This window comes from Taudactylus pleione, unplaced genomic scaffold (genome assembly GCF_031769625.1).
Source record: "Taudactylus pleione unplaced genomic scaffold, aTauple2 ptg000665l, whole genome shotgun sequence".
NCBI classification, from domain to species: domain Eukaryota; kingdom Metazoa; phylum Chordata; class Amphibia; order Anura; family Myobatrachidae; genus Taudactylus; species Taudactylus pleione.
This window is the reverse complement of record NW_028285067.1, coordinates 274,039-299,472: the sequence shown is the minus strand read 5'-3', so window position 1 is coordinate 299,472 and position 25,434 is coordinate 274,039. Positions and strand designations below refer to the sequence as shown.

The window sequence follows — 25,434 nt, the reverse complement described above, 5'->3', positions numbered from 1 at the left end:
CCCCTGGCCGCTCGCATCATACGTCATCTCCGGTATTTAGTAGATTAATCGGGTACATCGAAAGGCGTATGAACTGCTCGCTATTCTTGTGGTAGCATTTTCCTGCCGCAATCATGCGAGCAGTTCTGGCTAAAAGACAACCAAGTGACGTGGTCGATGACGCTGCTTTGTTAATTATGCACTCCCATTAAACGCCCGTTTTGACCGTTTGGCACGCCTGCGTTCGGATCTCCACTCCCCATTTTCAAGCACCTTCCCCTGTTACCACCCACAAACGCCTCATCCTGTCACTCAAATTAGCAGGCATTCGCTATTTTGCGAGCACATGAATTTCGACCGCACTGACTGGTTCGCGCATGCGTATTACAACCCGTACGCATGCGCAGATGTGCGAACATCGCTCGGAACAAATGAGCGGCCGCTTACGAGCGGCTCTGAATCAGGCCCTAAGTTCATATCCTGTGGCGTTCCTACAAGCCCACTTTCTGGGCCGCGTCCAGGGGTCAGAGCACCCTGTGCCGGACCCCTCCAGTGTGCCCTATCTTCACATGCGTCGAAGCCGTGCACAACCAAAAATGGAGGTGTGGCATAATTACCATAGGCCACGCCCCTATGTGATGTTATTATGAGGAGTGTCCGCCTCCAAATAACATCAGGCTGGAGCCTCACTAGCTGGGCTTCCCATAGCCCTCTCCCGTCACTGAATGGATGCCACGCACATGCGCGCAGCATCCATTCAGAGTCTCCATGGTACAGCACCACCGCGCAGCTGTGGCAGTGGGGGGGTCCTTAACCTCCCGATTTGATCACCAGCGGGCCACTTTGGCCCACGGGTGGAACAGCGGGACAGTACTGTCCAACTGAAATCGGGATGTTGGGGAGGGGTGCGTCCTCTATGGGTGGCGTACCTATGCGACCGCTCAGGTCGAACACCCCTAGAGCCGGCCCTGCCCGCTTTTATATCACTCATGTTCTTGGGCACTTTTCAGAAGGGGATTGGGAAAATTCATTAGATAAGCTTTTGATACAGCCAGCACCAAATTACAAGGCCAAATTAGTACATTACTCCTTTTTAACCACTTAACTGACAAATTCTTTTTACAAAAACCGCTCCAAAATTGTCGGTTTCTTTTATGATTGAATTAGGTCAAGAACATAATTTTAAACTTATCCATCACTATTTTATTTGCAAAATTTTTTTTGTAAAACACAGTATACCATAAAAATAGCGACTTTTGTGTTATACTGTAGTCATGGCCATTGACAACTGTACCATCGATGGTTCAACCATTGTTAGAAACCATCAATTGTTTAGCGATTGGTCGAGGAGATCTGTGTAGACCACATCAGCCGATGTTTTCTAAACATCGGTTGAGGGTTGCCATCGATGGTGCAACATTGATGGCCACCAGCAATGGCAAACCACTTGTTTTCAGTCAGACCATCGATGGTTTGCAAACCATCGATGGTCGGTTGCCATCCCTAATCAGAGGCTCTGCTATATATATATATATATATATATATATATATATGTATATATATATATATACACACATATATATATAGATATATATACAGATATATAGATATAGATATATATACAGATATATAGATATATACACACATATATATATATCTAGATGTGTATACATGGGTATATATATATATATATATATATATACTTATATGCATATATATATATATATATATATATATATATATATATATATGTGTGGGGGGCTATCTGGGTACATAGAAGCAGCAGCCAGAGTTGCGGCTGCTGCTTCCTCTACATTGTAGTTCCGGAGCCACAGCGGGAGCGTGTCCCGCTGGTGGCCCGGATACATAGCAGCAGCGGCGGCTACCAGAGCCGCTGCTGCTGCTCCTTCACCACACAGTGATCACCTTGTGATCACTGTAGTTCCGGAGCCGCAGCGGGAGGGTCTCCCGCTGGTGGCCCGGGTACAGAGCAACAGCGGCGGCTACCAGAGCCGCTGCTGCTGCTCCTTCACCACACAGTGATCACCTAGTGATCACTGTAGTGCCGGAGCCGCAGCGGGAGGGTCTCCCGCTGGTGGCCCGGGTACAGAGCAGCAGCGGCGGCTACCAGAGCCGCAGCTGCTGGGGCCAGCTGCCCGATCACTGCTGGCCACAGTGATCGGGTCACAACAACAGCCGTGAGCTGCTGCGTCAATGGCAGTGCGCCAGGAGGGGGTTGCCGACGGTGCCCGATCACTGTGGCCAGCAGTGATCGGGACACGCTGACAAGGCAGCCATGCTTGCAGAGGGACCAGAAGGTCCCTCTGATGCAGGAGGCTGCGGGAAGATTAGCTTCCCACAGTCGCCTAGTGGGCATTTCTGACTGGTCGTATCAGATACGACCATGTCAGGGAAAGCCCAGCCTGGTGCGGTCGTATCTGATACGACCGTGCCAGGCAAGTGGTTAAGGGACATCTTGGATCACTCCAAGATTAATGGAGGTATTAATGGCTAATTTACTTTCCTTCTTTAACTATACTTATCTTGGAAAAAGCTCTTATATTTTCCAGAAACACCTTACCAGCATGTATAAAGAGCTTTTGTTGAACCTCTATTATATTTATAACCCATATTTATCCCCATTTAGATAATTCCAAATGGGAACATTGTTGCCCTAGATCTCACCATGAGGAAGCGGATACCTATCACTTCCTCTGGGCTTGTCCCATTGTTCAACATTTTTGGCATCTTATCCGCAGGTATGTAGAGGCCAAACTTGTACATTTTGTCCCTTTCAATCCAGAGTGGGCAATCGTGGGGATTTTTGATCCAAGTTTGAATATGACTTTGGAAAGCAAGAAACTCTTATTAACTTTAAGTGCAGCAGGAAAGAAAACAATGCACATGGGCCCTGATTCAGAGCCGGACGCAAGTCGCTGCTCGTTCGCTCTGAGCGATGTTTGCCCAACTGCGCATGCGTACGGATCGTTATACGCATGCGCGAACAACTCAGTGCGGCCGAAATTCATGTGCTCGCAAAATAGCGAATGCCTGATAATTTGAGTGACAGAAAGAGGCGTATGTGGGTGGTAACAGGGGAAGGTGCTTGAAAACGGGGAGTGGAGATCCGATCGCAGGCGTGCTTAAAGGTCAAAACGGGCGTTTTATGGGTGTGCATATTTAAAACAGCAGCGTCATTGACCACGTCACTGGGTTATTTTAGAGCCAGAACTGCTCGCAAAATTGTGGTAGCAAACACTACCCCAAGAAAAGCGAGCAGTTCATACCCTGGTCGATGTACTCGATTAATCTAATAAATAGCGGACATGACGTAAGATGCGAGCGGCCAGGGGGCGTATTTTTTCAAAAAACGAACGCAAGTTTTGTTCGCTCGTTCAGACATAGAGGCGTGAACAGACCTCAAACAGTGAACGGTTCATTTGAATAGCCACCCCTTGTTTTAGAACGAATGACCGCAAATAGCGAGTGGCTCTGAATGAGGGCCATGGTTGGTTGGATAGTTCCCTATCCCAATGTCCCTGTTTCTGAATAAATTCCACTTTTTGTTTAATATGGACTGGGTGGAAACACTCCTCCATATAGAGAGACAGGTGGAACGCTTCTTTACATTATGGGAATCTTACATTAACAGCCTCCCACTTACAACTAGATTACAGAAACACCATAGTCTTAAAACTACCACTTGGTACCTCACTAGATTAGCAGTACGGAATTTGCCTGTCTCCTTAAATGATTCATTCTAATTTTTTTGTTTTTTTGGCATCTCACATCCAGAGCTCATAGAACCATGGGCCTGATTCAGACCTGGACGCTAGGATGCGTTCGTTCGTAGCTGCCGATGGTTCACATTGTGCGCATGCGTATGCATCGCAGTGTGTGAGACAGTCACTGCGATCAGGAATCGTGCACTCATAGAACAAAAACTGAGCGCTACCTTGAGTGACAGACAGCGCCGTTTGTGGGTGGTAACAGGGGAAGGTGCTTGTGAATGGGGGAGTGGTGCTCCGAATGCAGGCGTGTCTGGGCGTCAAAATGGAGTTTTATGGGTTCATTGTACACATCACTTGGTTGTATTTCAGCCTGCAGTGATCGCAGTGCTTGCGGTGGGGTAGGGGCTACCTCAAGCGATGCGTGCAGCTCCGATGGCTCTCGATTAATCATAAACTTCCTGGAGCTGACGTGTGTTAAGAAAGGAAAGTGGGCGTCTTTATACACCAGCATACACTCACTGCCGTCGCTCTATAAGACATAGAGGGCGTCCTTACGCCACACAGTCCGATCGCGGATTTGCATACCCAGCCCCTTTTGCCAGCGAGTGATCGCAGCTTAGCATCTGGGTCTGAATAAGACCCCATGTTCAATGTTATGCAACCAAATATACCAGAAATTATTTTAAATGTAGAGTCTTTTAAGTGACAGCTGTTATAAGTGCGATAACTATTGTTTATTTGATATTTGTATATTTTCATATGTCAGTTGAATATATAATAAGGTTATTCATATATGTTATTGGTATTTTTCAAAACACTGCAATGATACTATGTAACTATGTTTATTTTGATGATCTGTAATGCATCAAAAAGAAAATGATAAAAAAAAGAGAACTCCAGTAGAGCCTGATAGTAGGTTGTCATACACTCACATGGCAGTACGGCAAGATTTCTTGTATCAAATATCCAAAAAATTAGAAGATATTGTGGAACAATTGATAGTTCCTAAGGCATATATAAGAACAGTGTTAGACCTGGCTCATGGTCATATAACTGCAGGAAATCTAGGGGTAGAAGAAACTACTGAGAGAATTTAGCAGCAATTTTTCTAACCTGGGGTATATAAATATGTATCTGACTACTGTGCATCCTGAGTGTCAGTACCATGCTCCCAGGCCACATTATTATAGAAGTCTGCTTGTCCCATTACCAGGGCCGAAACTAGGATATCTGTCACCCGGTGTAAGGTAGCAATTTTGCGCCCCCTCCTTTCCCGTACCTGGATTTTGTCCTTGCTCCTCCATAAGGCAGTGAGTGCACTAGTCAAACGTCCCTGGTATAGTGACTTACATTATTCCACACACAATGCCCATTACACATTATGCCACACACTGTAATGCCTAGTACCAAAGAAGTGCCGCTTACATATTTGCCCGACACCATTTTATAACCCACAGCAAGGCGTCTAATTACTTTAAAATTACCTGCTCGTTGTCAGGGGTTTTATGCTCATTGCAAGGGGGTTCCATGCTCATTGCCAGGGGGATTCATGCTCATTGCTATGGGGTTTATGCTCATTGCCAGGGGTTACATGCTCGTTGCTATGGGGTTTATGCTCATTGCCAGGGGGTTTCACGGGAGAAGGTGCAGCTTTCAGCATCTTCTCCCGGCACTTGCGCTGGCCTAACAGACACTAGAGGTCCAGTAAGGACCTCTAGCATCTGTCTCCTCCTTGGCAGTGGCCATTTTTGGATGGCCGTTTTCTGACTCTCCAGCCCCCAAGCCACCGTGAGTCATCCCTTTTTCACCCCCTGCACCTGGTGCACGTGCACCTCTAGCCCCCCCCCCTAGTTGCAGCACTGCCATTACCCATTATTGTGGTACCATTTGAGAGAATAGATTGTTGGACCTCTAATAAAGTCTGCCCAGGGTCATAAGTATATTTAGTGGTAATGGATAACGCTATCCTGAAGCAATACCATTGCACAATAAAGACAATTGCTAGGGAACTAGTGCAGGAAACTAGTACATGACTTTAGCAGAGTGGTAATACAGATGTGGCCTCCTTGCGCGTTAAACAGCCCTTCTATTCGTGCCATGCTGTGGCGTGACTCAGTAGTGACGAGCCTCTTTTGGGCAACTTTTTTTACATTCAAATGTATCTTATTCACACAGTGATATGAACAGCTAGCAGAAGCAGCTTCTTCTGATTAAAATAATATGCAGCATGCCTATGTTCTCTGTGCGTCTGCGGGTGTATCTACATGCGAAAAGCTACGTTACAGTGTTACAGCTGTGGACACTGTAACGTAGCATTTCACATGCAGATACACCCGCAGTTGCACACAGAATATAGGCATGCCGCATATCATTTTAATCAGCCAAAGCTGCTTGTGCTAGCTATTCGCATGTGAATAAGACAAAGAGAAGGTAAAAAGTTGCACGAAAGACGCTCGGCGCTACCGAGGCAGACGGAGCTCCCGTGTTCTGTGTGGCGCGATATGTAGCTCATGGAGGATAGATGTATGTGGACACATCTGTACCTGGAAATTCTAACTGATCAGGGTACTCCATTTATATCAAAGATCATAGAAGAGTTGTGCTATCTGTTTAAGGTTACTCAGCTAAGGACCTCCATGTATCACCCTCAGACTGACGGTTTGGTGAAGAGGTTTAACAAAACTTTAAAAAATATGCTAAAGAAAGTGGTGGTTAAAGATGGGAAAGATTTGGATTATTTATTACCCTATTTATTGCTAGCCATTGCAGAAGCTCCACAATCTTCCATCGGGTACGCGCCTTTTGATATCATGTGTGGGTGACAACCAAGGGGATTACTGGATATTGCAAAAAAGACATGGGCCGGGCAACCCGATCCTTATTAGACAGTTATTGAGCTTGTTTCTCAGATGCAAGAAAGAATAGTGGCAGTGGTGCTGATAGTGAGAGAACACATGGAACAGGACCAGCAGGTACAACTTAATAAAATTGAGGCAATCCAAAAATTGACCCAACCAATAAATGAGAAGCAGGTGAGAGCTTTCTTAGGAATTACGGGATATTAAAGAAAATGTATTCCCAATTTTGCCACAATTGCTGTCCCTTTAACTGACCTTACCAGAGGTAAACAGTCAGTTATGGTTAAGTGGAATCCTGAGGCAGAAAAGGCTTTTCAGGCATTGAATGTAGCATTGTGCACCCAACCAGTTTTGATGACACCTGACTTTAAAAATGAATTTGTCATGCAGACAGATGCATTAGATGTAGGGACAAGTGCTGTGTTGTCTCAAAGCAAATATGTTATAGCGTATCCTCTTGAGTAAGAAATTGGATATACATGACAGAAATTAGCGTTCCCGCTAGACTGCAGGAAGGGTGCTGGGGGTGCCGGCAGGGAGATTGTGCATGCGCTGGAAAAGTGGGCGTGGCCGACCAGGGAGGGGGCGAGTCCTTGTAACACACCTCTAATTTGTCAGACTTGGAGGCGTGCCCAGCACTTACGGAGGTGCTGGGCTTCCCCCAAGCTCTCCCCTCACGGTGAATAGATGTCATGCGCATGCGCACAGCATCTATTCACCGGGTGGTGATCATTCACTGCAACTTTTCCCACCCTCGGGACACTGTGGATGGTGGGGAAGGCTCGGGGCAAGCTGTTTTAGCCGCTAAAAGGGCAGGGCACATTTTGCCCTTTTAAAATCGGGCAGGACGAGGCGCCCCACTAAAACAATGGGAACACTAAGAATTTATGCCCTATAGAAAAAGAAGCATTGGCAATTAACAACATTAGAAACACTATGGGGTATATTCAATTGGCCGCAAGGTTTTGCGAGGAAAAAACCTTGCGCCCCTCGCAGCCAATTTAGAAATCCCGCGGGTATGCGCGCTCCTGATACCCGAGGGATTCAATTAAAAAAACAGAGGACGCTGGGTTTTCATCACTGAAAACCACGCGCCGCGTAAATTTAAAAAAAAAAAAGTCACTTACCTGTCCGGGTCTCCGCGGCTCCCGGCGGCCTCCCCTCTCTCTTCTTACTGGAGAGGGGGCTGCTGGGAGTCCTGGGGGCTGATGGGAGGAGCAAGGGCTGCTGGGAGATGTAGTTCTCCCAGCGCCCATTCCGGGGGGGCCACACACACCGCACCGGGTGTCACACACACACTCATACACACACACACCACACAGTCACTCATACACACTTACATACAGCACACACACTGACATACTCACCGCTGCTGCAGAAGAGCCGGCTCCCGACGCTGGATGCAGAAGAAGATGAGAAGACAGCGCTTCGGAAGTTAATTAAGGACTAATTAAGCTAATTGTATACTTCCAATTGCTTAATTAGTCCTTTGGGGAGGGGGGGGGTTGTCAGAGCAAGTACACGTGATTTTTCCTAAGAACATTGATTTCTGGAAAAATCACGCTTGCTCAGGAGGTGCGCAAAAAAAAACCTCCCGGCGCGTGTTTTTATAAAAAACACGCACCTAATAGAATAGCAAAAAACCTGCACCTGCAGGAAATACCTCGCAGGTGCGGGTTTTTGGCTTTTCTCGCAGCCTATTGAATATGCCCCTATGGTACTACCGTTTGGGGCAAAGATTAGTTATGGATCATGCTCCGTTAAAGTGGAGAGCTGAGAATAATTATATGGTTCTTGGCATTGCCTCCATCAAGCACAGGGTAATTAGTACCTGCTCTCCCCTTCTCTCAGCGGCCCTGAGGATGGTATACACTTATCAGTCGTTGGTCTAGCTATCTTCAGTGGGAATGTACACAAAACAGTTATTGCTGGGTTCCATCATTATGATTGAGCACAGAGGCCAATTTAAGGTGTTATTGATCATTCTTGTCAAAAGGCAGGGCTGTATGATCATTCATTTTTGTGGGGAACTTGGTGTTTAGTTGGGCATGTTTGGTCTGGCCATTTGGTTGCCAAATACACCCCTTCCTTTAAGGTTATGGTGCATATTGATAAATAAAAGGGCTGTAGCTATAGTCTCTCCAGCGCCTGATGTTTTGCAATATAATATGTGTGCTGTTTGATGTGAATTTGTCCCCCCTGTCTAACGTCTTCTAACCTCTGAATCGCGTCATGTGTCCATCATCTATAGAAGTACATTTTGCACACCTACTCAGGTCACATGCACTATGAAGGATGTACCTAGTAGTACATATTAAAAGAGACTGTCCACATTGGAGCACTTTGTGACCGTATATTCTGCCTGACATACCATTTTGCAATATGCACAATATTTTATTTATCTGTATATCATGCCTGCTATCTATCTGTTACGTTCATTAGAATAAAAGATTCATAAATAAAAACATTACTTTGCATATTTATTGGAGATTAGGATATCTGATACATAAGCGGTAGGGATAACTACAGATATTTGCTCCATCTGTGACTGCATGCTAATATAAGACAAGTGTGGATTTTGGAGGTTCTGTTGATTCCGGACACAAATTTGGACACCCCTTTGCAAGCCAGAGATTGAGTAAAGGCCCCTATACATCAGCGACGGATTGCCGCGATGTAGCGATCCTGCAACCCGACATCGCTGAAATACAACATGTCGGATTTCACAGATATGCCGATCACGATCAAAAAATTATTGTGATTGGCAGATCGGTGAAATTTAACATGTAGAATTTCACAGATCCTGCGACGGATCGCGGAACATCGGCGTTTCCGATCCGATCGCGGAATCCCCCTACAGATGTATGGAGGCCTCTAGGTAAGTATCCATCATTACAAAGTGTGGCTCAGGTTTTCTAGCTACTGTAGCTAATAATCAGATGTTGGCTGGGGAGGTTCAGTGCTGGAAATTAGCCATATAATTAGCTGTATAGCAGAGTATATGGCACATGATTGATGCAGCTCACAAGCAATCAGATGCCACCCTGTATGATACAGAACATTGCATTTCTTTCAAACAGCTTCTAGCTAACCAATAACTAAGGCATTTAGACCAGTGAAGTATAAAATCAAGTTAAACCCATTTCAATGAACCAGTAAAGTCTTGGAAAACTGTAGTATAGGTTTCTAAACGAGGACTCGTGGTATAAACTCTGGCCAATTACTATTATTATTATTATTTTTTTTTTAATCTTCGTAATTCACAATTGTCCATTGCACCATTCCCGGCTTTATGCTGCAGGTCTACAGATATCATTGGGGTAGGTTTACTAAAGCTTCTAAAACAGACAGTGGTGGTGTTACCAATAGCAACCAATCAGATTCTGTCTATCATTTTGTAGAATGCAGTAGAGAAATGATAGCTAGCATTTGATTGGTTGCTATGGGCAACATCACCACCTTTAATTTTTAGAAACTTTAGTAAATCTGCCCCCTATTGTATGGTACAGGTTGAGTCTCCCATATCCAAAATGCTTGGGACCAGGGGTATTTTGGATATCAGAATATTCTGTATTTTGGAATAATTGCATATCATAATGAAATATCTTGGGAATGGGACCCCAATACACATACAGGATGCATTTATGTGCTATATACACCTTATACACATAGCTTGCAGGACATTTTATACAATATTTTCAATAATTTTGTGGCTCAAGCAAAGTTTGCGTACATACATGAAATTCATTTCTGATTCATAATCATATACACCTTATACACACAGCCTGAAAGTAATTTTATACAATATTTTTAATGATTTGTGCCTTAGACAAAGTTTGTGTACATTGAACCATCAAAAATCAAAGGTTTCGCTATCTCAGTCATGCTAAAATTATTCCGTATTTCGGAATATTCCGTATTTCTGAATATTTGGATATGGGAGACTCAACCTGTACCAAACATACTAATTTAGGTTGAAAAACTGCAAGCTATTCTATACAACAACCTTAAAGAGCCGCTAAACCTAAGAGAGCTGGTAGTGATATCACATGCGACAGTCCCAGGACTTTATATGAACCTGTGATAGGTGATGGGAGAAGTAATTTTGTTCTGTGCTCTTCAAACTTCCTTCCTGTGAACAGAAGGAAACTACAGTACTTAACCCTAAAATGTAAAATGACTAGGGACAATATATTATACTCAGCTAATATTCTACTGTAATATCTGTTCTTGGCCCTCATTCAGAGCCGCTCGTAAGCGGCAGTACGCTCGTTCCGAGCGATATTTGCACATCTGCGCATGCGTACGGTTTTTAGTACGCATGCGCGAACCAGTCAGTGCGGCCGAAAATCGTTTGTTCGCTATATAGCGAGTGCCTGCTAATTTGAGTGACAGAATGAGGCGTATGTGGGTGGTAACAGGGGAAGGTGCTTGAAAAGAGGGAGTGGAGATCAGAACGCAGGCGTGCTTAAAGGTCAAAGCGGGCGTTTTATGGGTGTGCATAATTAATACAGCAGCGTCATTCACCACGTCACTGGGTTATTTTATAGTCAGAACTGCTCGCAATATTGTGGTTGAAAAAACCAACCACAAGAATAGCGAGCAGTTCATACGCTGTTCGATGTACTCGATTAATCTAATAAATAGCGGACATGATGTATGATGCGAGCGGCCAGGGGGCGTTTTTATCAAATAAACGAGCGTATGTTTTGCTCGCTCGTTCAGACATGGAGGCGGCAACAGACCGCAAAGAGCGAACGGTTCATTTGAATAGCCACCCCCTTTTTATGAACGAGCGAGCGCTAATTGCGAGCGGCTCTGAATGAGGGCCCTTATGTGGAAATGTTTACATACTTCTAAACAAACTGCCATGCAATAATAGGCCTCTATGACGTTAAGGGCCTGTATATTTCCTAGTAAAATCAGCCTATCACCAGTACATGGTTGGTTTTGTCCTGCACGAGCTGGTCTGATACGTGTTGATCTTCGCTTGGTTCGTTCTTCAGTGAGGTGTAGTCTGGACTTCTGGGCATGCGATGTCTTTTCAGAAGATCAGAGGCGTACAAATCCCTAAGAGTGTCCATGCTTCTCCTGTCTGGTGCAGGCCTGGGCTTTGATGAGAGAAGGTCATACAGGCTGTTTTCCAAGCTTTGTCGTCTCATAGTGTGTTCCTTCTCTTCTTCTGGGCTAAACTGACCACTCAGTAGCTTCTTTACTGCTAATGGTTGTTTTCCATACATCATTTGTACCTCGCTTCCCCCAAGACTTTCTTCTTGTTCAGGGTAAGGACTTTGCATTTGTCCTCTTTTGTGAGACAATTGCCTTTTGCTTGAGTACTTCGACAACTCCTCAAGTGTTGGCCACCGGTCTTGCTCACCTGAATCATAGGCATCATCTAAAACAAAAGTGACACAATTATTAAATGTACTTGGAGTTATTTAACCCACAGACAGACACCAAGGTACTCCAAAGTGTGTTTATTACGGAGCTATATATTATACCTGAAGAAAGTTAAATGGTTGACTTTTATTTAGCTAATTTATTGGCTGTACTTGTCCTGGGGATTTTTATCGACCATGGTCTATGGTCGATGGCAAGTGACTGCGACTTTGGATGCAGTGTCACTGGCCCAGGCGGCTTAGTTGATGCGGACATTCTGAGCAAATTATAATGGTGTGACCGATGTTCATCCGATGCTGCATCTTTGTACGCAAGTGATGGCTCTGCGAAGCCGGTGTTGGGAGTCTTTATACAAAAGACGGTGGCTGCAACATTTGCATAACTTCTCAGATCCGCCGCTATGTAAAAGAACAGTAATATTTTTTGGAGATGTAGAAAGTAATATGAAGTGCAGAACACTGCTCCTCAGCACAAATGCAACTTTGCATGACACTTGGATTTGTGTGGGGTGCATAGTTTTGCAGAGTAATTTGCAGAGAAGTTTGTTCACATCAAGTGGATGAGTTGGGAGGAGCGATGGGGTTCCTAGAATATATGGACTAGGGGCCTAATTCGGGTTAGATCGCAAGGCTGCGGATGCACGCAACCGGTTGATGTTTGAGTTCTGCGCATGCGCAAGCTGGCCACTGCGATCGGGTATGCGAACGCAGCGGATACGCAGCGGCACAAAGAAATGATTGACACAAAGTGCCGTTTGGGGGTGGAGAGTGCGTCTTCTGGTCAAAGGAACGCAGGCGTGCCTGGGCGTTTGTACACCGCTACAGGGGCGTGCATAATTAAGCCCCAGCGACGGCATACGCAGCCAGAGCTCTGCTTGGCGACAGGAAGCTGCACAAATTGTGAGGCATGTCAAACTTGCCCACAACTCTGCGTATGGCTCCGATGTTATTCGATGTTACCAATGTTTTTGCTGACTTGCGGATGTATGTAATGGGAAGTGGGCGGCTTTATGAGCTGGGGGCGTCTTGGTATAGTGCTGCGATTGTGATGCGATCACATTTCATTGCATATTTTCACTACGTGTGGGTGCGTGCGATTGCAGACTTGCGATCCTTGTGGAACCAGGCCCTAGGTGCAATGGAGAGTAAGATTCCATTTGACAGAGCAAGATTATTATAATGAGATAAAAGGGTGAAGAGTACACAATTTAGGGGCATTCCTTGCAGTGCACACACATTGCAATTCCACAAAAGGATTTAATTCTGCTCCAGATCAGAGCTGGCAAGTCGGTATACATTCACAATGTCGACAATGACAGAATGTGGACATTGTGACTATTGACAGACACAATGTTGACCACCGATTTTAGCATTAGTCAGGTTTTGGTCAGGGTTAGGCTGTGGTTTGGGTTAGGTTGTGGTTTCGGGTTAGACTTAGGGTTGGTTAAGACCCCTATGGAAAACCGCATTCTATATGTCGACAATCTGGTGTTCTAATTCACAATGTCAGCAAAGAATAAAATCGGCATAATACTGCGGAAAGGGAGCAAACCTAGAACCACACGTGCATGCTGCGTTAGGTAACTCCTGACAGGCATTATAAACGAGAGCAGAGTGATCCAACCAGCCAGGCGGATGATAATAGTTGCAAAACTGTTATATTCAGCACTATGGGCCTAATTCAGACCCGCTCGCGAGCGAAGGACGCTCACAAGCGGGTCGATGGTGCCCGAATGCGCATGCGCACGACGGAGAGACCCTACCGCAGGGTCTCATCGCAAGCCCGATGGTTGCGATGGTCTTGACCATCGCGACCATCATCATGGACGCTCGCTATAGCTGTGGGTGGTAACCCACAGCTATGCGAGCGTCCAAGAGGCCGCTCCATTTTTAGGCAGGAGGGCCCTGATTCAGAGCGAGCGCTCTGGTCAGAGCGTTCGGCTCTGAATCAGGCCCTATGTATTTAAAAGGCAACTGAGCACCAGTCCTGCTGCCCAGTCATACTGCTATAGGAAAGTTATGGAGACGTCTGCGTTACTACTACCTCAGTGTCCACTTTCCCTAACATGCATAGTCCCATGACTGCTTAGGACAGAATACTTTCTCTGTATACATCATAAAGAATAAGGTGATTGGTGGAGAGGAGGGCGGATGGAAATGGGTGGGAACTAATAAACATCCCCCTGCAAGAAGCCTTCCCATTGCCTCTATCAGCATGATTCAGAGTGGCAGGAAGATGTGGCTGCTTCTATAGTCGCTGTTGCGTCTTATGCTAATGCCACTGTTGATTTCCTAAAAACTGAGATGCCCACTGTCTAGAGGCAGTGTATTTCCGTCTTGGAGTGTCTTTAGACGCATCATCGGTCACAACATCGAAGCTTGCACCAGCCCTATGACAGGTGCAGTTTCTCCGTCAGAGCATGGCCTCCTGTGTGAGAGGACGTCTTTGGACGCAGCAGCTGTCAGCGACACACCTGCCTCGGGTTAGCCACACCCTCTGTTACCTCCCAGGTATGCCCACTAAAATGCACGGAATTCTGAACTGTGGGCCTAATTCATAGATGGACGCAGATCACATCACTGCTGGGTCTTTGGGCGCAGCAGCGATGTGATAGTACTCCAATGCAACACTCGGATCTGCAGTGCTGCCAAGGAGGCGTCTTTGCTCCTCAGAAGCCTCCTGACAGCATTGCAGACCCGAGCATCAGATCACCATGGCGACCATCAGGCGCAGCATCAGCAACCTGAGAAGGCCAAAGGCTACTCAGTATGGCTGATCTTACCTGTGTAGCTGAGGCCAAGAAATCTGCGTCTTCTGAAGCAGACCCTGACCTTGGCACTCCCATAAAATGAGACACGCCCCCATTTCTGGTAACTCAGGCCTGCACCACCCCTTCCCCACCCACAAACGGCCTCAGCCTGTCAATCAGGCTGCGGCTTGGAGACACTACAAGTGAACTTGCAGATGGGAGGCCTGCACATGCACAGTACACGTTCTCCCACCATCGGGTTGGCGTACATCTCTAAATGAGGCCCCGTGTCTCTGAGCACTAACTATCAGGATGCATGTGCTGTTAGAGTGGGACGAATGCACAGACTTACAACATCGGCCAACCGGCTGCGGTATCCACACTGGGCCCGATTCAGAGATGAGCGTTATTCCGATGATTCAAGTACATGACAGATGTTGAGGGGTCTGCGCATGTGCAGAACTGGTCCTGCGATCCCACTCGCAGACCCACCGAGGCCGCAGCACGGCTGACATGCGTTTGGGGGGGCAAAACAGGGGCGTGCTTGGTCACCTTTCCCGGAAATGGGGGCGCGTCGACCCCGTTTTCCGGGAGGGTGGAACCCAGGGTCTGCATAGGTAGATGCAGATTCCTAGCCTCTAAATTGACCAGTACATGGTCAGGCTGCGGGTAGTCGGTTGCAGTGCTGGGATGGAAAATGCAGCAAGGAGGTGTCTGATACCTGCTTCTGCATCTGCGTCTGAGATGGACGGAATTGTACAGCTGCTTGTGTGCGGCTTTACAAATCCAGCCGTCTCTGAATCGGGCCCACTGTGTCTACCTTTAAATCAGGCCCTTTACCCATATAACTGATGATGTCAGTATCACATTTTTATCGGAGTCTTACCCGGATAGTGTAGCTCTTCATCCCGTCGTTGCAGTACTAATCGATCTGAGCTCTGAGCAGGGTTCTCCAGGACATTTGTGCCCAGCGAGAAATGTATTCCGCAGAATGTGATGGTGAGCATCAGTACTGAGCCCCTCATCTTTGTATATCTGCAAGACAAGACGTTTCATCACAACATGTTGGTACATGGCACAATAAAGAGCGGATGAAAATGTTACTTCTTTCACACGAACAAATAATACACTCAAACGAGCTCAGTGATGTTAATTATAAAAAAAAACTAAATTCTCTACAGATTCAAAACAGTCCTGAGACGTGGACATGGTATAACACAAACCTTCAGGCCTCATATGATAAATAAATTGGGCAAGTACAGACAACTGCTGACCTCTGGGCCATTAGCCAGCCCTGGGAATTCCGTCTTGCCTGTGATTGGCATTTCCATGCATACGTTGAGTTGGTCGCATCTCAAGATATGTCCAGCTCAGAAACAATAGAACTTACCCCAGACACACCTCAGGCATAAACAGTGTGTTACGCTACCACAATAGCCTGGAGATAGCATAGAGGTGTGACGTTAAGTTGCAGTACCCTTTTTGTTAACAATGTAATAAGTGTGACTGTCATGTATGCTACAGTGAATAGTCTTTTGACAGTTAATAAATGTTAGTCATTTTCAATATACAATCTATTTAAATACAAGATACAAATACAAATTAAATGTAATATAAATATCTTTTGCTTACCACCTTAAAATTAAATGGGAAATTTCATTGCTGTAGCAGTGCAAATATTAATATCCAGTGGCAGATGTTACCTAGGGGCTGCAGTCTCCCCTGTAAAATCCACCACCTCACAAAGCGCTGCAGCGCTTACAAAGAGAAGCCACTTCCCTGCTATTACAGCAGCCATACCTGACTTCTTGGCGCTGCAGCCGATGCAGTCCCTAGAAGCCGGCCGGCTAGTTAATTTGTGAGCATGTGCGGGACAGCGTTCCTACATATCAGTGACGTGCGGTTAGGTCAATGGCTAGGGAGGCACACATGGAGATGAGTCTGAGTGCTGGGAGCCTGTCTCACCCCCTACTCACTGTTATTCTCTCCTCACTACACTAAGCTTCAGTGTCCATTGATTCTCCTACCTGCATCACTGTGTCTTCTCTTGCTGCTTTTTACTGATCTCCGATCTCTAAGCACTGCAGTGCACATCCAGGTTACATGACACATCCAAGGCATCCATCAGTGCTCAAGGCACACCCCCCATACACAGAGGCATGCTTCTATTAGCTCTCTTTCTGTGCAGCTTACTGCCCATTGGTGTGGCCCCACCCCTAGCACTGCAAGCAGTGTCTGACTATACAGAAGTGAGGCTGAGCTGTTGCTGCCTCATCTCTCGTCTCCCTGCAGTCCCAGGGAGATCCACAAAGCTGGTGAGTGTTAACTATAAAAATGATTACAATAAACAAAGATGTTTATAAGTTATAAATATCTTCTTTGTATTATTCTAATCATTTTATATAAAATCTCAGGAGTATGACCTCCCCTGCCTATCCTGACTGCCCGTCCCTGCTGCACATGTGCACAATTACAGAGTTCCCCCAGCAAGCAAAAACAGGAGCCACCGTTGGTAATATCAATTAAATAATGTGAATATAACAAGGCATTCACTAGGGAAACACACGCTGGTAGTTTAGCACATACTTGCTGACATTGGCAAGCCCGTCTCCAGGCAGGGGAGATCCAGGTCAGTGGTTTGGACGTTTGGCACAGCAAAGCGCATCATCACTGTCCTGCATCTCAATGTTTTGCTGTAATTTTTGGCAAACTTGCTTTAGCTGGAAAGCACCAGGGTGCGGGAGACTTCTGAACTTTTCCCCGTTCAGGAGTCTCTCAGAAATTCCGGGAGAGTGGGCAAGTATAGTTCAGCTGTGTCCTGCATAACATGCTAACTAAGAAGGCTGAATGTGTACTTCAGGCCATGGGCGTATTTATAACGGGTGCATAGTGTGTGGTGCACACCGGTACCGGAGGGGCTCCGCACCGCACTCTCTGCACCCAGAGGTATACTTACCTTGCTCCGGCAAGCAGGTCCCTTCTCCTCTGCGGCGCCAACTTACAAATGACATCTTCCAGAAGATAGAGCTGCACAGTGAAAGCAAAGACTCTGTCAGAGCTAGTGCGCACGCGCCATCTTCCCGAATATCACTGGGAAGATGGCGCAGCAGAGGAAGAGGGACCCGCTTCACTTGCCGGAACAAGGTACGATGTGGGGCTGGTGGATGCATTACTACACAAGGGCCCCCTCTGGTGGTTATACGCTCCTGCCGCAGGCACCAATGACGTGTAGAGTGTGGGCCTAACCTGAGAGCCTTAGGTCAGCAGAAACATACGGTGTGGTGTGAAAAGGGCATGAAGAGTTAGAGGCGTAGCCGGGGGAGAGGTGGGGGGAGGGGAGGGCGAGCGAACGCTCCACCTGCTGAAGACTTGTTGAAAACGACGTCTATCACAGAGTGTTACCAGTCAGTGCAGGGTCACCCAAAGGATGCCCAATATGTTTCTTTTGCTGGGTACCGGTCTAGAGAGATGATTCGGAGATGGGCACAAGTCCCATTGCGATTCCGCAGGCAGCGGGCTTGCATAATATACAGTACTAATGACTCAGCCACCGTCGGAAAAAATGATTTGATCCTGATACTGATGGCACACGATGTACTTTTGTTTTGCTGCTTTTAAAATACTGGTTAGAATGAACTAATAGAGGTTATGCTTTAATCATTAGAGTTGTCAGTGCCCTGCAAACTGGATTTCTCTTTTTTTCTTCATTGGCTATTTGCAGTGCTATAGAGTCGGCAGCAGCACCCCCAAACCACGCACATTTGGTTTGCACACCTTCCCCTTTTGATGTTTCTCCAAATCCAGACCATTGCTTGGTCTTGTTTCATTATATTTTGCTACCTAAAACACACTCAGTAGGTCACTTCATTTATTTTTAAATGCCCAGGTCTTGATCACTCCCTTCCTGCGCTTCTCTATCACAGGACTTCAGCTTCTTGTATTTTTGGCATCCAAAAGGGGAAGCTTTTCTGGTTCCCTTTTGGGAACGGCTGAAATTATAAGTATTATTTTGCTTCTTAAAACTCAGTTTATGACCAGACATGATTCAGAGGTGGACGCAGACTCAGGTGCAACTGTGTATTTTGCCGCAGACAAGTCGGCGTGTTTATGCCAATGCCACGGCCAATTTTTTGTTTACTACTAAGACCTCCTGTGTGAGTGGTACTGCAACTTTAGCCGCAGCCGCTATAGGGGACATGCCCGCGTCCGCCTAGTTACCCCAGTTACCTCCCAGTAACAGCCACTAAAAGCCACACTCCCTGCGTCTAGATACATCCTGCGCCTCCGTGCGGTGACCACCAGGTGGCATGGGCAGTGCAACTCAGACACACGTGCAGCATGTACAACATCGGCCAACTGCATGCAACATTGACACTGCGTCCACCTCTAAATGAGGACCAGATCAACATCGCGACCATTGTTATCTATGTTTGCAGCCATGTGAGTAAGCCTACACTTACTCAGAAGAGCCACCTTCTACCCGCTTGCGGGGCCAGTAAATCTGCCTCGGATGACGCAGACCCTGACTTCGGCACTCCCAGAAACGTGGGCGACATGCTTCAGTTTTCTGGAAACGCAAAACTGCAGCATGTCAACTGCAGCTTGGGAGCACTGCGTGCGATCTTGCAGGACTTGTTTTGTACATGCGTAGTCCATCCATCATCGGGTTTGCATGCAACGCTGATTAAGGCCCATAGTTGGGGATCTAATGGGTGATAAAATAAAATAAATAAATTTTACTGCATTATGGGTCTGATTCTGGCACGCAGCATTGTCTATGGGCAGTCGCCTGTCTGCGAATTCATGCCTATGCTGCTACGTGTACATCCGTTCGGACGAATGCGTAGAGTCTAAGAGGCCCACTTGTAGCGTCCGTGCACGCTATAATGATAACACAATCCAAACTCGCACCATCCCTATGGAAGGTGCAGATTCTGCGTCTGACTATGGCCCCCTATGCCTGCGGCTGTGAACGCAGTCACTTGCATTGACACACACATTTTTGCGTGCGCTTCCATCCACCTCACAATCAGCTCCCGGGAACATCCATCACTTTTACACAGCATTTCTGATACTGTCTGTCCCCCGACCACAGCAGCACCTGTGTATACACTCTGTGTAACATACTTGCCAACCTTTTAAGTCTCCTCTCCGATAGAAACCCGGAGAGTAGGCGCAGCTAGCCACTTTGGGGGATGGGGCCGGGCTCCTATGTCATTAGACCCTGCCCCTGGCACGACAAACTGCAGTGAATCGTTAGACCTTGAAGAGGGGCGGGGCCATGGGTGTAACTAGACCTAGGGGGACCCAATAGCAAAATTTTCACGGGTCCCCAACCACCATCCCCACTAGTTGGTGGGATGCGGTAGATACGGACACTCTTCCAGGATCTGGGGGAGCCTCCCGAAACTTCCGGGAGAGTAGGTAAGTATGTGTGTAACGCATGCACCGTAGTTTTAGGAAATTTATGCGTGTGCGCAGTTGCAAAAAAATGCTGGACCACGTGAACATTGGCGCTGTGTGCGGGCTCTGAATGTGAACGAGAAAGAGAAAATCTGTACTGCTTTAGTGTCACCAGCCCTTTCTATTTCAGTCCAGTGCTGGTTAGTGAAAAATACGGGTACCCCACGCCATTTTTCACTAACAGCCTCTGCTGAATAACCCAGGGATGGTTATGAAATTAGGGGCACGGATTTGCGACTAAACTCACCATTTAATAATCTGCTGTTGCTAATGGTAAAAACATCGATAGTCATTCAATGTTCTAACTCTTCTAAAGTGCGGTTTCTCCAAGGTTTTGAGCTGAGTAAATTTGCGGGACGCAATCTCGGCAGTAAACCACTACAAAACCACTGGGATTTCAAACCCACCGCTTAGTACATTAACCCCTTAGTGTCTTCAAGTTTCACGATTAAAAAAAAAAAAGTCCCAATGAAGGGTGTTGATCAGGGAGGAGGGAGACAGGTCTGTACAGGGAGGTGGGGCCTAGTACGGAGGCGGGGTCAGGCACTGTCAAAAAGCTGAGGAGCCACTGCCTGTAAAAGCAACATGCCTCAGAGAGTCAGGACCGAGGGGTATATTTATTTTTTTAGAAGTGGAGGTGTTGCCCATAGCAACCAATAAGATTCTAGCTATTATCTTCTAGAAGGGGCTAGATAAATGTTAAGTAGAATCTGATTGGTTGCTACGGGCAACAGCTCCAAATCTAAAAAACTCTCACTTTAGTAAATTTACCCCTTAGACTCTGAAATTCTGCCTGCAGACCTGCATGTATAGTTGTCTACCCATCCAGTCCCCACATTTAAGGACTTCTCCACTTGTTTACATTCAATGTTTTCTTGTGGGCTCTGGGGGTGATTCAGAGGTGGACACAAGCAGCTTTCCAATTCCGTCCTTGCAAATATGCAACTGCAGCAAGGTGTGTCCGACACCCCCCGCTGCATTTGCAATCCCAGCACTGCGACCGAGGTCGCATCCTGGCCTTGCCACTCCTGGAAAAAGGGGGCGACAGGCCCCCATTTCCAGGAACGGTGGCCATCCCTGCCCCTTAGCATGGGCTGCGTGCGATCCTCCAGCACCTGTTCTGCACATGCGCTGAATGGGTCCTGTGCATACGCAGATTCCTGATAATCGGGAATCTGCGTACAGCACTGCACGCTGAATCAGCCCCCTGACCCTAGAATGGAAGTGTGTCACAGCAGTGTTGAATAATATGGGACCTACAGACTACAACAAAACAAGTTATATTATTATAACAATAATTTAGTAGCTTTGTTTCCCCTGCACATGTGCCAGTGTTTGAACAGCACTCTGGGCCTGATTCAGAGCCGAACGCAATTTGCGGACGGACGTTCTGAAAAGGGGCCGGATATTTAAATTAAGTGCTCGCTCTTTGCGGTCTGTTGACGCCTCTATGTCTGAACGAGCGAACAAAACATGCGGTTGCTATTTTGAAAAAAACGCCCCCTGGCCGCTCGCATCATACGTCATCTCCGCTATTTATTAGATTAATCGAGTACATCGAACGGCGTCTGAACTGCTCGCTAGTCTTGTGGTAGCATATTCCTACCGCAATCATGCGAGCAGTTCAGGCTAAAAGACAACCAAGTGACGTGGTCAATGACGCTTCTTTGTTAATTATGCACACCCTTAAAACGCCCGTTTTGACCGTTTGGCACGCCTGCGTTCGGATCTCCACTCCCCGTTTTCAAGCACCTTCCCCTGTTACCACCCACAAACGCATCATCCTGTCACTCAAATTAGCAGGCATTCGCTATTTTGCGAGCACACGATTTCTGACCGCACTGACTGGTTCGCGCATGCGTACTAAAACCCATACGCATGCGCAGATGTGCGAACATCGCTCGGAACGAACAAGCGGCCGCTTATGAGCGGCTCTGAATCAGACCCTCAATTCAGTAATGTGCTATGTATTATTGTGGTCACTGATGCTCTCTGTATTATATAGTGGTCACTGATGCTCTCTGTATCATATAGTGGTAACTGAGGCTCTCTGTATTATATAGTGGTCACTGAGGGCCATGCGTACGCAGCATTGGTCGCAGATCAGTTAAATTATTGGACTTCTGAATAACCCTACGGTCGCACAAAATGTGAACGGGAACTGAGACGCCAGAACCATTTTTACTGCGTATGGGATCGCAGTTGCAGCCTGAGGCTTCCCGAAAACGGTTACGATACTCCTGCGCTTGAGTTGAGTTTCGGCTGTGGAATTTCCTAAACATGAAAAATGGAGAAACTAATTCACCTACAGTGTGAAAATAACATGTTAAAGATGAGACTATAAGCATCAGACAATGGAAAAAATATTTTTGCTGCAAATATTCATAAAAATTACTTGTTTTATAAGGCTGAGGGGTCTATGTACTAAGCAGTGATAAGAAACAGAGTGAAAAGTGATAAGAAAGTGATAAGATGCCAGCCAGTCGTCTCCCAACTGTCATTTTTCAAACACAGCCTGTGAGATGGCAGTTGGGAGCTGATTGGCTGGCACCTTATCACTTACTTATCACTTTTCACTCTGTCACTTATCACTGCTTAGTACATAGACCCCTGAGTGTGTAAAGGGAATTGCATAAATGGCCTGGTCCCAAAATCACAGATCCCTGAGATTGTGAGCTGCGGAGGGGAATGTCTGGTGTGTACAGTTAGGTGGCACTAGTTCATTCTGCCTGTTACTGTTCCCTTCCAGCTGATTAACTGCTTCTGTGGGCTGTACTCCCGAATTGTTATCGGCGCTGTGCTCACTGCTTAGGAAAGGACATCGGAAGCACGTCATCGAATGGTGGACGGGCTTCCAACATCAAATCTTGCGATGCGGTGGTGACTTACCATGGCATCAAAACCATCTGATGGAATAGCCATTGCAATGGGGTGCGCATATGTAGAAATCCCGGTTTGCGTATGTGAATAAACACCAGCAGTCGCGTGCCCGGGCCCGAATTTTAACAGCAGTATTAAGTTGTATTTGATTCGAGTTGAATTTGATTACACACAGTTTGATAGTGGTGAACATCAAAAAGGTTAAAATACAAAATGTGATGTCATAACGTCATGTCGAGGGGTAGGACCACCAGAACCAGGGAGGAGTGCCCGGATACTCTATAGGACGCTTGGGGCGGCTTTACAGGCTGCCAAATGCAGGTGCTATGAGGGACCCTTAGTTATGGCCCTGAAAGCCATCATCGAAAATAAAAATAAAAAAACATTGTAAACCATTGACTACCAAAGTCCATACTTACAGCTACACCCCCACCGACCCGCTCAGCAACTATGTTCTCTGTGTTCTCCCCAGCCTAATAACAGGGGCCTGTCCCCCCCTGTCTACAGCGAGCTATTGGACAGCTGGCTGCTCCCTATGGTCTCTCTGCATGCCCAATAATCATCCGCTATTCGGGGGATGACCCCCAGGTAAGCAGCTCATTGAGGGCCTGATTCAGAGCCGCTCGTAAGCGGCCACTCGTTCGTTCCGACCGATGTTTGCACATCTGCGCATGCGTACGGATTTTAATACGCATGCGCAAACCAGTCAGTGCGGCCGAAAATCGTGTGCTCGCTAAATAGCGAATGCCTGCTATTTTGAGTGACAGAATGAGGCGTTTGTGGGTGGTAACAGGGGAAGGTGCTTGAAAACGGGGAGTGGAGATCAGAACGCAGGCGTGCCAAACGGTCAAAACGGGCGTTTTAAGGGTGTGCATAATTACTAAAGCAGCGTCATCGACCACGTCACTTGGTTGTTTTATAGTCAGAACTGCTCGCATGATTGTGGTAGGAAAAACCAGCCACAAGAATAGCGAGCAGTTCATACGCCGTCCGATGTACTCAATTAATCTAATAAATAGCAGACATGACGTATGATGCGAGCGGCCAGGGGGCGTTTTTTTTCAAAATTACGTTCGCATGTTTTGTTCGCTCGTTCAGACATAGAGGCGTGAACAGACCGCAAAGAGCGAACGGTTAATTTAAATAGCCAGCCCCTTTTTCTGGACAAGCGAGCGCAAATAGCGTCCGGCTCTGAATCAGGCCCTGAGTGCGGCTCTGATACTAGTGAGCAGGCCCAGGGATGATGAAACAAGCTCTGTTCAGTGCATTTCACTATTAAATTCACCTTCCACTCAGATTTTCCCCTGAAGGGGATTGCAGTTTCCCCCACCTTGTAACTGCTCAGCTACAATCTCTGCAATAAACCACATCTGCAAATACTGTAGGAGAAATTACTCTGCACCATCCAGAAGGGGCTGCATGATAAAGCCTGAACATAGCACAAGGTCATGCATCTGACCCTCCACCACAGCCATCGAGGTGAGTGTTATGCCCCCCTTGTCATCCAGACCATTACCTCCCTTTCACATAAATACAACATAGCAAGGAAGGAACATACAACAATCATCATTCTCACATGTATCCTTGTGTTGTGCACACAGCCTATGCTACCCTCTGTTCACACAGATATGTGTATAATCATTGTCTTACCTGTGTCACTCTAAACTGCTTCTGTCGGAGCTGTGGCTGCTAGAATCTCCCCTTGGGATTTGTCTATTAGATTACCAGCATTGCAGGTTTGCTGCCACCCAGTGGGCCGTAAGTGAAATTACAGTTTTCCCTTCTGGAGTCTTAGGGCCTCATTCAGTAAGGGGTCTGATTCAGCTTGGATCACAGTTACTAATGCGTACGCTATCGGTCTATTGTTGCGTACTGCGTATGCATCGCAGTACGCGTGTGCGAACTTGCCATTGTGAACGCACAGACACCACAGACTCAACGCAGGTTGATTGACAGGCAGAGAGCGTTTGGGGGTGGTGACGGGGGGGTGGTTGGGGAAACGCAGGCGTGCCTGTGCGTTTGCACGTCGTTGCATGGGTGTACATGAATTAGCCTGAGCTTTCCACGTGACCTGGAAAGTTAGCAATTTGTGAGTAAGGTCTGACCTGCCACAATGCTGGGTGTGGGTTCGATGTCCTTCGAAGTGTCCGATGTTTGGGCGGTGTTATGAATGTGAGCGTAGGCAGAGGGCGTGTGTATGTTAGCCGTGCGATGGCATTGCGAACTCAGTATTTGAATATATTCGCTTATGACCTGCCTACAGAATTGCACACAAGTTAGCAACTGCGACCCAAGCTGAATCAGGCCCAAGGATCGAAACTGCGATTACACACGCAAGCGGCCGATTGTTGCGTTCTGCGCATGCACCGCAGTA

The 25,434-nt window shown here is 46.8% G+C and overlaps 1 protein-coding gene across 1 annotated transcript; it reads right to left on the bottom strand.

The window, feature by feature from the left end:
* Nucleotides 1-9,035: 9,035 nt before the first annotated feature.
* LOC148478283 (uncharacterized) lies at nt 9,036-24,772 on the bottom strand. The gene is made up of 3 exons (XM_088455673.1): nt 24,711-24,772; nt 15,604-15,752; nt 9,036-11,963 (listed from the first exon to the last, which is right to left on the bottom strand). Exons 2-3 carry the CDS (start codon nt 15,740-15,742, stop codon nt 11,491-11,493), a joined length of 612 nt encoding a protein of 203 aa, XP_088311799.1. The 5' UTR covers nt 15,743-15,752; nt 24,711-24,772; the 3' UTR covers nt 9,036-11,490.
* Between the last annotated feature and the right edge of the window lie 662 nt (nt 24,773-25,434).

Coding starts and splice junctions, on each gene's coding strand:
- LOC148478283 (XM_088455673.1), bottom strand. CDS start 15,742: ATGAGGGGCTCAGTACTGATGCTCACCATCACATTCTGCGGAATACAT. Junction 11,964..15,603: donor TGAAGAGCTACACTATCCGG/GTAAGACTCCGA, acceptor CTTTTGTTTTAG/ATGATGCCTATGATTCAGGT.